The sequence below is a fragment of the Prunus persica genome, chromosome G6 (assembly GCF_000346465.2).
Source record: "Prunus persica cultivar Lovell chromosome G6, Prunus_persica_NCBIv2, whole genome shotgun sequence".
NCBI lineage: Eukaryota > Viridiplantae > Streptophyta > Magnoliopsida > Rosales > Rosaceae > Prunus > Prunus persica.
In genome coordinates, this window is record NC_034014.1 from 13,708,782 (window position 1) to 13,718,886 (window position 10,105).

General features: G+C 37.1%; 2 protein-coding genes across 16 annotated transcripts; one reads left to right on the forward strand and one right to left on the reverse strand.

Moving 5' to 3' along the window:
- On the reverse strand, positions 349–940 carry LOC18775128. Its single transcript, XM_007207820.2, has 3 exons — positions 823–940; positions 602–711; positions 349–510 (listed from the first exon to the last, which is right to left on the reverse strand). Exons 1-3 carry the CDS (start codon positions 938–940, stop codon positions 349–351), a joined length of 390 nt encoding a protein of 129 aa, XP_007207882.2.
- LOC18774771 (ABSCISIC ACID-INSENSITIVE 5-like protein 2) lies at positions 3,077–9,629 on the forward strand. 15 transcript variants are annotated; one of them, XR_002272269.1, is made up of 7 exons: positions 3,077–3,367; positions 3,914–4,611; positions 4,708–4,779; positions 7,223–7,451; positions 7,553–8,046; positions 8,139–8,313; positions 9,224–9,323. XR_002272269.1 is itself a non-coding variant. In XM_020566981.1 (5 exons), exons 2-5 carry the CDS (start codon positions 3,952–3,954, stop codon positions 9,403–9,405), a joined length of 834 nt encoding a protein of 277 aa, XP_020422570.1. In that variant the 5' UTR covers positions 3,077–3,367; positions 3,914–3,951; the 3' UTR covers positions 9,406–9,629. The 15 variants fall into 15 exon arrangements, 8 of the variants coding, with proteins under 8 accessions (XP_020422570.1, XP_020422571.1, XP_007206656.2 ...); XR_002272268.1 differs by having other exon boundaries at positions 7,223–8,046; XR_002272270.1 differs by having other exon boundaries at positions 7,223–8,043.

Genomic DNA, 10,105 nt, shown 5'->3' on the forward strand with positions numbered 1-10,105 from the left:
GTACTCATGAATGTGGTTCGATGAGTGGGTGAATCTTTGAGGGTTTATATTTGATGAAGGAAAAAGGAGTTGACAGGAATAGATTTGATGAAGACGACCAATTCATGCACAGTAGGGTGTATTTAGGCCTAGTTTGGGATTGCTGCCGCTTTAAAAAAAAAAGCGGCTTCTGCTGTGCTTTAAAAAGAATCAGCTATAAAGTAAAACAGTTAAACGTTTGGTAAAATATAATTTTAAAAGCGCTGTGAGTATGAAAAGCAGTGTTAGAGCGTTTGGTAATTTTTACCATAAAAGTGCTGTAACTATTTATAATGACTAAAATGGGCATGATGCTGAAAGTGCTTTTTACTAATTTGTTTGGAAGTACACTAGATGAGTTGAAAGTACACCAGATGAAGGTGCCCAAGCATGGTCACCAGTAGAGGTGGTGTTCATGAACATTCTATCAAACTTCTCTTCCATATTAGGACTAATACCCTTTCTATTTAATTTTACATATTTGGGATTTATCTGCAAATCAAAGAGATCAATATTCAAAACTATTACAATGTTGCATTGAATTATAATAAATAAACAACATTAACAAATATTAATAACATACCTCAATTTTGTTATGCCACCATTTATCAGAAGAATCAATAGTCCTAAGTTTGGAATTCCACCCAAGACCAGTTTCCTTTCCGATTAGTTCTTTCCATATTTTCCATTGTTCTTTAAGTGCATCCCACTTATTTTTCAATTGTGATTTATCATACTCGGCTCCTGTCTCTTTACTCAAGCTAATCCTCACATTTTCCTATCCTTCTTTCTTAAAGTGAGTACCAGGACGATTGCCTGCCTCCACTTCCTTGATACACATGTCACAAACTATAGTTGTATTCTGATTATTCCATACAGCCGAAACTTGTGATCCACTAGCCACATTATTATTCTTCACCATCGCCACTAGTAGTATGTACCCTTCAATTGAAATATATATGAGCAAAATATATAGCCCTATTATCCAACTGATATCACCTCTTTTTTAAGCTAAGAATCTTTTGTGAATATACATCAATTTATAGCCAAAGTTATTGTCAACGAACATCAGGACTTCATGCTCCTGAACAAAGTGCATGAAGGCCTTCTATCTCTTCTGTGGGAACCTAATTTTAAGCAAACCGTAGGTCAAATATTTTTTTCCATTTGTGGATTATTTGATTTGGGGATTCTTGCCTTGATTAGGGATTTGATTCGCATTAAATCCCTAATTGGTTTAAATCTCCTAAAATCAGAAAAATAATTCCTTTCCCAACAAGGATTATTTTTCTCCAAACCCCAACCCTATGAGGCTCTATAAAAGCATGGCCACACACAAGGGTTGAGGTACGTCTGAAATCTCTACTCAAAACTCTGCAGAAAATTCCTCTCAAACCCTAGCCACCTACTTTCTCTCTCTCTTTTACATAATGCTCTACCTGCCCGGTTTACACTTTAAACACATCTCCGTACCCTAGTTAGCTAGTGTTTTTATTACAAATACTTGAACTAATTTAGGCATCGGAGGGCCTTTGGCCAACACCCCCCGGGTGCGGTCCTCTTATTTGTTCTATTTTGCAGGGAGAAAGAGGAGGCGAAGAAGAAAGGGGAATCTTTCGAACCGAATATTCTCGTGGGGAAATTTGCTCCACATCTTCCCCCAAACAATACAAGAAAACAAACAACATAATAGACAATCTAATTGGCACGATCATAAGGTTAGATTACGAGGGAGACACTTTGGAATTGAATTTTAAGTTTCAAGTTTTAATGGAGAAAAACATATGTAAGGCAGGAGCACACATAAAGAAACTGAGAACATGTGATGCATAGGGAAGACAAAAGGCACTCTCCAACAACAACTCCAGGAGCTGCCATAGAAAGGCGCTCTGGCGATGCAGCAGCTAGTTCTACAGAAACTTGAAACTTTAAATTTTCTGTTTTATTTAATACGCAGTCGCATCTGTTTTATGTAATACACAGCTGGACTTAAATCTACAGCTGTGTTTCTAAAATCTTATCCTACTTTTTACGGCAAAGCAGAACCAGTAGAAAAAAAAAACACTGAAGCAGCACGTCTACAAAAAATTTGAGAGATTGAAGAGATTGAAGAATAAATATATCCCAGAAAATTATAATCAATAACTTTGAAGAGATTGATAATCTACCTTGTGAAAGAGATTGAGAGAGATTGAGCGAATGGAGGTCTCCAAACTTGGGAGGCTGATGAACTTGGTGTCTGGAGATTTGTGAGAAATACGTGAGAATAATTTTCTAACCTAATAAGGGTATTTGTGAAATTGCGAAAATTTCATTAAAGGGAGTGCGCTGCTTCAATTAAAAGCAACTTTAAAAAGCAACCCCGGGGTTGTTTTTAAAAGCTGCTGTCAAAAGACCATTGCTTTTAAAATAAGCAGGATATTTTATTTTTACCAAACACCTTAAACTGCTTAACTTTAAAGTTAAGCAGGTTTTTGGCCAAAAAAGCAATTCCAGACGGGGCCTTAGTATTAGGATGTTATGTGATACAGTGTATTAGGGTGTATTAGAGATATTTTTGGTAGTTAAATATGATGGTTTAGGGCTCGTTTGGGACTGCTTCTCTAGGGTGTATTAGAGGTATATTTTCATTTAATTATTAGATCATATGGTGTACTCAATTAAGGGCTCGTTTGGGACTGCTTCTCTAGGAAGTACTTCTGCTCATAAGTGCTTCTAACAAAAGCGCTTTTATTATAAAAATCTTGAATTTTCTTAAAAATTTGTGGAAAAGCACTTGGAAGTGCTTCATGAAGAAGCACATAGCACGTGCTTCTCCAGGAAGCGCTTCTATGATCTAGAAGCGCTTCTAAACTTTTCTACCAAACGCTGTCAAAAACACTTTTAATTATCAGAAAGCACTTTTAACTCTTTCAAAAGCACTCCCGAACGTACCCTAATTTTAGCATTCGATTAAGAACACTTTTGTTAAAATGTGGGATGCATGTGTAGTTAATGAAACCAGTGGGGTTGTCATTGCAATGAAAGTCTAACCCGAGCGGCTCTACCTAAAATTGACCCAAAATCAAATGACAAAAAAAGGAGCGAGTGTATGTTTTCGTTTGGTACGAGGTTTACCACATCAGTTGGGTTTTTCCCTTGCGTTTCAGAGTGAGTGGGTTTTTTCGTCTTCGAATTTTTATTTGTTTCATAGGAAGCAGCAAGACATCCGTGGGTTCCTGATGTAAATCCCAAATGAGCAAAAAGGCCTTTCCTTTCTTCTTCTTTGTCATTTTCCTTTTTATCTTTTATTTCTTTGGATTCCGATCAGATCCTCCTAAATAATTCCCAATTATTCCTTTTCGCACAGGTACGCGTCGTTGATACTCTTCTCTCTGTGATTTTGCTTATGTCAATAAATCAAAGACTCTTATTTGAAACAGTGACAGTGGATCATATATTTTGCATGGTCATCTAATTAATTAATCAATTGATTGTTTCTTGTTTCTCTTGGTTTGCCAAATTGGTTGTTGATTAATTTAATGCAAATCCCAGTGCATGCTTTTGATGGGAAGAAAATGATTTCTGAGTGGAATTCTTGTTCCTTGTTTTGGGTTCACTTTAGCAATGCATGGGAGTTGTTTGGCCTTGGTTTATGTCATTTAAATCCTTTTTGTTGTTAACATTAGAATCTGAACGACAAAATGGACATTATTTTCCTTCAGATTTCTCGCAACCCAAATGGAGTATTAGACTCATAAAATTATTTATGTAAAGCAATGAGCACTATGGAAATGATTCTTTGTTTCTTCATTTTTTTTTTTCTGTTTCCCAATGGTAAATTGCAACTGTAAACAATTCACTTTAAGCAAAATTGTACTCTAATGGTTTGCAGCTTTTGCCTTTTTCTTTGCAGTTGATAGATCTGTTGGGTGGGCAGTGAAAGCTTGGTGAATGGGGTTTCAGACTATGGCTTCTCAAGGTAACGGCCAGCAGTCTCATTTTCAGCCGTCTCCATTGTTGAGGCAGCCCTCATGGTATAGCCTCACTCTTGATGAAGTTAAAAATCAATTAGGAGACACGGGAAAGCCACTGGGCAGCATGAATCTTGACGAGCTTCTACAGAACTTATGGACTGCTGAAGCAAATCAATCCATTGAGATGGATATTGAGAACACCTCCTCAGCATCTTCACTCCAACGTCAGGCCAGCTTAACATTGGCTAGAGCTTTGAGTGGGAAGACGGTTGATGAGGTATGGAGAGAGATCCAGCAAGGGCAGAAGAAAAGGTATGGGGAGGACATGAAATGTCAGGATACTGAGATAACACTCGGTGAAACAACTCTAGAAGACTTCTTGGTACAAGCAGGACTTTTTGCAGAAGCTTCTTTGAGTCCTGCTATTGCATTGGATACTATTGAAGTGGCCATCCCTCAGAGTTATCCACATAACCTGGGGTTATCGTCATCCCCATCATTTGGTACACATTCGGATACAACGACGCCCGGGCGTAAAAGGGATGCATCAGATGCATATGAGAAGACTGTTGAGAGAAGATTAAGGAGAAAAATCAAGAACAGAGAATCTGCTGCACGTTCACGTGCTAGAAAGCAGGTACAATTTAGTGTGTGCTTTTGTTTACTTTTCGGTTTGAATTATGTTGGTTTTTGCTTTATCTATTTGCCACGTGATCCATGTGGTTCCATTCAGGCATATCATAATGAGTTGGTGAGCAAAGTTTCGCGTCTAGAAGAGGAGAACATAAAGCTCAAGAAAGAGAAGGTGAGGAATCTTTCATTCACGTCCGTTGTTAGTTCTTTCTGTTTTCATTTGTAACCTTGAAATACTATATTAATTGGAATTTTCTCCCAAACTGTTCCAATAATTTTGTATTTGATTTTGATAAAAGAACTAATGCAATGAACATATAAGGAGTGTCTAGTTTAAAAGGCATATGAATTGCATCCTATGCACAATTGAATCCGATTGTTGACAATGAAACTCCTTGACTATCAAGCCTGGAAAAGATGATAGGTTTTCCACAACCCAAAATCAGGAACATGGTTTCAGCCATCCTTTGATAACTCATAAAAAAGAAAAACCTTTCTTTGTATAGTAGTAACAAATGAACCACAATCTTCAGAATGATATACTTACTTGATTGCAGCTTCAAATTCATTTTCATTGGAATGTGAATAAAATATTTTGGCATTGTATGCACACCCCCTACTAGTGTTTGTCATGATAAATTTGCATTTTAAGGCCCAAGAAGTTGTGTATTGCCTCCCAAGGTTGTATTCTGTGTTAGGTCTTGGGGTATAAATAACAAGTTATTGTAAGAACTCTTATGGATATACATGATTTGTAACGCTGGTTGGAAGGCTATATGAATACAATGTCATGCTTTGTCCTTAACCTCACTAGGTTGATAAGGTGATCCACACACGTGTTAATCCTTAGGGGATTATTTTTTGAAGACACAACCCCAAAAGATCATCGTACTTCATTGCCGAAAACCCATTTTGTAGCTGGCCCCATTTTATTATGTTTTCAGTTCATGGAGTCTAGATTGAAAGTTTGTTCGATAACAACTTCATATTTCTTTTATTAAGGGGCGAGAGGAGTAAGGAGAATAAAATGGAACAAAGCAATTTCCCCACCAAGGTTTCACTTGGAAATAGCGTACCATCTCTCTTCTTTGCTGTTGTCATTTCTTGTTATTGTGGAATGGTGACAACTGATGATCTTTTTATTGCTTTGTATGTTATTTTGTTTCATTATTTCCTTGTCTTCAATTAATAAGGGATACTTGTACTTACAATCTTGGTAGAATCTTCATAGGCCTCTCAATGTAACCTACAAAGTATTGGTGAAAGCTATTTTAACTACACTATGGAGTCGTCCTATTTAATCTCAATGGCTTAGTCCAATTGTAAAATGGTGGCTAAGGATATCAACCTAGAGTTAGAAAGTTTCATGATAGAATCTGTCGTTGATATAGGCTGATTATTAGTCATTAGTTTAATGGCTGATTATTAGTCAATAGTTTAATGGCTGATTATTATGGACTTCTAAATAAGTCTGTTAGCTTAAAGTAAGTTCTGATTGTTTAATTAGGGCCTGTTTGTCAGTGCACTTTTGGTAGGATTTGGCGGAATAGAGAAACTTGAAAGTGCTTTCTGGGTGGATTTCCAAGATGCACTTTGACTTATAGTACAACGTTGTAATACATTTTGTGATGTTGACGTATGTTTTTGATTTTTGGATATGGAATATTTTGTTTGAATTTTATCTAGTTTTCAAGTACTTTACGAAGGATAAAGATGCTTGAATTTTGTTTTATTTAGTCATATTATAGGATTTTTTATTGTGGTTATATTGATTCTATGACCCTTCTCTTAGATTGTATTCTGGATTGTTGATATGGTTCAGAGGAGAAGACCTTCTCTTTCCCTTCTTCATCAATGGTGCGTGAAGTGCAAAAAATGGAGCAGAGTGTGAACTAGTTTTTCCTGCACTGTCTGATTGTCTTACCCCTTCGGTTAAAGCTATTTGGGGAGGCCAATTTGTGTTGGTCACGATTGAGTGTGGCTTTCTTTTGCCAGAGGCATAAGTTTTTTGGTGGGAGGAAGAAGGGTATGGTTCTAAAAGATGTGCAGTGATGGCTATTGTTTGGGTACTTTTGGGGGAGATGAGAGTAAGATATTTGACATGTGAGGGGTGATGAGGTGGATTATCTGTGGTAAAGTGTTTGCTTCCTGCATCTCTTACGTCTTTGATCTCTTCAGAGTTTTGGGATAGTTCTTTGTTTGCAAATGTTTCAAATTGTAATGCGAGTGCTTTTTAGTGTCCTTCTTTTCTTTGTTTGGTTCACTGTTGTTTTTTAGGCTGTTTGGTCTTTCCTGATCTCTGATCAAGGGACTTGTCCATTGTTTTGTACTGTTTCTTTATCTTTAATGATAGTTTGTTTCCTATATAACAAAAGATTGTATTATGTTGGTTAATCTCTATCACTTCGCGCATACTTGGCATTATTAGTTATGGTTTTTCCTCTTTGTTTTTCTTTTTGTTTCAATTTTGTGTGATTTTTTCAATCTTGCTACAGAGATTAACATCTCTGGTACTCAGACAAGTCACACCTGTTTTAATGCACGAACTACTTTTGGGTTGCCAGAAGAGATCCTGTTAACGAGACCCCTCTCTTTTTTTTTTCTTCTTTTTTCAGAAGAAAATTACAAAGAAATGTGATGTGGATACCATGGTGGGACTCCTTGAATTTTATTTTGGAGGTGACATTTTGAGAGATGGAGGAAAGTAGTTCCGTGGTTGACAAATTTTGGAGTTGAAGTCGGTGACCCACTTTGACCTTTTTTTGTATACCTTAGTGGTTGACACTTTAAGTGGTTCAGTGGATATTGCAAAGGAGCTTCAGCCAGTAGAGAGACTATTAATTGGTAGGAAAGTTTACAAGTTTCTCATTTGCAAATTCTCAGTGATACAGGGTAATTATGAATCTGACAGTTGAGCCTTTTTTATGCATTATTTGGTTTTACAGTAAATAGGTCTAAAAGTTGAATTAGCAAGAACCAAAATTGGAGGCTGCAGGTTGTGTAGTTGACCTATGAATAGTTGTTCAGCAGCAGTCCGTGCACTCTTACTTTTTGGGATCCAATTGTGGAGAAAGTAGAGAAGAGGTTGGAAGAGTGGAAAACAGCATATTTCTAGAGGATGTGCTTACAATTATAAGCAAGTGGCCAAAAGCTTAGAGAAACTAATGAAAATTTTTTGTGGAAAGGTTTTGGAGAAAGGAATAGAATTCATTTGGTAAAAGTGGGAAATTTGGTTTTGTTGCCATGAGAAGGGTGGTTTTGGGATGGGTAATTTGGACATGATGTGACTGCTTGGGAAGTGGTTGGGGAGAGTTCCTTCGGAAAGGGTACTTTTGGCATTACCAGCATTAAACCAAATATGCCTTGCATGTGAAGGGTACCTTTCGGAAGTGGTTGGGTTATGCCTTACATGTCAATGGCTAGGGATTCTAATATAGTGGTTAGAGGCTCCATTTCTTCTTTTGTTTCCTTGTTTCCTTATTTTCTTGTAGTGGTGGGGAATGGGGAAGTAATTTTGCTTTTCTGATGCAGGAATAAGAATGGATAGGAAGAAAAAAGAGATCCGGACTCATCCCGGTCTTTGGCATCACACCAAAGGTTTCCAGTAGAGAAATTAGAAAATTCCGGCATCGCACTGGCCTTTGACGTCACACTGAAGGTGCCTTGGAATCACTCTCCAAGTCAACCTGTGCCTCACACACAAGCAGTAATTCACATAACTTTTTTCTTTCACTAACTCAGCTTTTAAACGCTTACAAAGTAGCCCTTGTTTTAGGCTAATTGGTAAATGAATCTGAAAAAGATCCACATTAATACACTTAAGAATGCTAAAGACATAATTATGAGGCCTAATACATTAATCATGTGACATAGAGGTAGGCTTTATTTTAGTTGGGTTTTGATTAGGGTCATTTGGTCTAAATTTTCTTACTCCTGCTATTTTGGATCCATTTTTTTAGAAAATCATTAGTTTTGCTGTGTTAAATGATATTGAGGATATCGGGAGTATTTTGCCGATATCAGGAAATTCTGGGGAAGAAATTGTCTTCAGCACCCCCTCTTATTGGTGTTGACCCTCAAAAACACTTGCATATCTGGATATCAGCTGATATTTTCATCCTTGTATATAGATGCGCATATAGGCAAACTAGGCAATAAAGGGCCTTAGTACTTCACTGGGACATTATCTCAAATATGACGTAGGAAAATTGGGTTCCCAATCAGAAATTACAGAATTACTTGGTAAGGTGGGTTTCGAAAAAAATTTGGTGGTTTTAACTACATTGCTTTTTATTTATGTTATGGTTTGTACTTTATAGTGTGATACAAGGAATTTGTGGCCACAGGAACCTATCTAGCTATTTGCTAGTGTTTTCTGCCTCTTCTTATTGTTCTTATGGTATGTTAAGCATAAAAAACTTTATCAACTTCGACATTAGTACTTGAATCTGTCAGAAGGTCGATATCGTTACCAGCAATGAAGGGATTATTGTGCTCATGTTCTTTTTGGCTTTCTGGAGATGGTTTGATCATAAATCATGCTGTGTTTTTCTAATGTCATTTTACCATTCCGAAATGCTTTTCCATTGTTTCACTTTGTATTTTTTTCTCTGCAGGAATTTGAGAAGATGTTGCCATCTGCATTATCAGCGGAACCAAAATATCAGCTTCGAAGAATAAGTTCAGCCTTTTTCTGAGTTGTCTCTGCACCCAGCATTGTAGTTGTCAAGTGTCGGGACTAATATCTTGGCTTCATGTAGGTTCTCATCACCAGATGGCTGGTCGGTCCTGCCACTGATGTGCATCTGACCTTCGAACCGCACCAGTAGGATCCTGTTGTGTACATTTATGATTAGCTGATCTCGTAAAATATACCGCAGCAAAATGTCATGTCTATAGTTTTTAGTTCTGTTTTGCTGGGAATACAATTTCAAGATAAAAAGATTGAGTTCTTTGTGTTTGAGGGTGCACATTGTTATGATTCTATTTTGGGCAAGCAAGGGGTATATATTGGTTTAAGCTGATTCTTTTTCCCAAAGGTAACTTCCCAAATATAGTGTCTGAAAAAATGGCAACCTTTGACGATGGATGAAATTTTTGGAGCTCTCAATACCTAAATGAGTTTTTCAGAGCAACAATGTATCTACATAGAGTGCTGCTTTTTCTACCCTCTTACCCTATTTCCCCACACACTATCTTATCTTTCTATCCACCCATTATTCATAAAATACTCTTTAATTATTAATTCAAACAAATTCTCTCTTATTATTAATTATTAATTTGATTTTCTGGACAATAACCCACCACGTCTTAAGTCCCTTCCCAAGAGGTTAGGGTTTTTCTAGTGCCCTCAGTCTCAAGACTAGGGTTTGGTAGGGTTCTTTAAGTTTTTGCTTGCGTTTTATGGCTGATCTCAAGGGCATCTTTCTCATTACATGTACGGTGGAAGTTTTGTCCAAGTAGGGTTATCTTGTTGTCTTCAGATTGTAGCAGGAAGC

Excerpts from the sequence above, each read along its gene's own strand:
- LOC18775128 (XM_007207820.2), bottom strand. The coding sequence starts at position 940 with ATGGTGAAGAATAATAATGTGGCTAGTGGATCACAAGTTTCGGCTGTA. Across the intron at positions 712-822 it reads GGAGGCAGGCAATCGTCCTG|AACAATGGAAAATATGGAAA; the intron begins GTACTCACTTTA and ends ATGCACTTAAAG. Across the intron at positions 511-601 it reads GGTGGCATAACAAAATTGAG|ATAAATCCCAAATATGTAAA; the intron begins GTATGTTATTAA and ends TTTGATTTGCAG.
- LOC18774771 (XM_020566981.1), top strand. The coding sequence starts at position 3,952 with ATGGGGTTTCAGACTATGGCTTCTCAAGGTAACGGCCAGCAGTCTCAT. Across the intron at positions 4,780-9,223 it reads TAAAGCTCAAGAAAGAGAAG|GAATTTGAGAAGATGTTGCC; the intron begins GTGAGGAATCTT and ends TTTTCTCTGCAG. Across the intron at positions 9,288-9,367 it reads ATATCAGCTTCGAAGAATAA|GTTCTCATCACCAGATGGCT; the intron begins GTTCAGCCTTTT and ends GGCTTCATGTAG.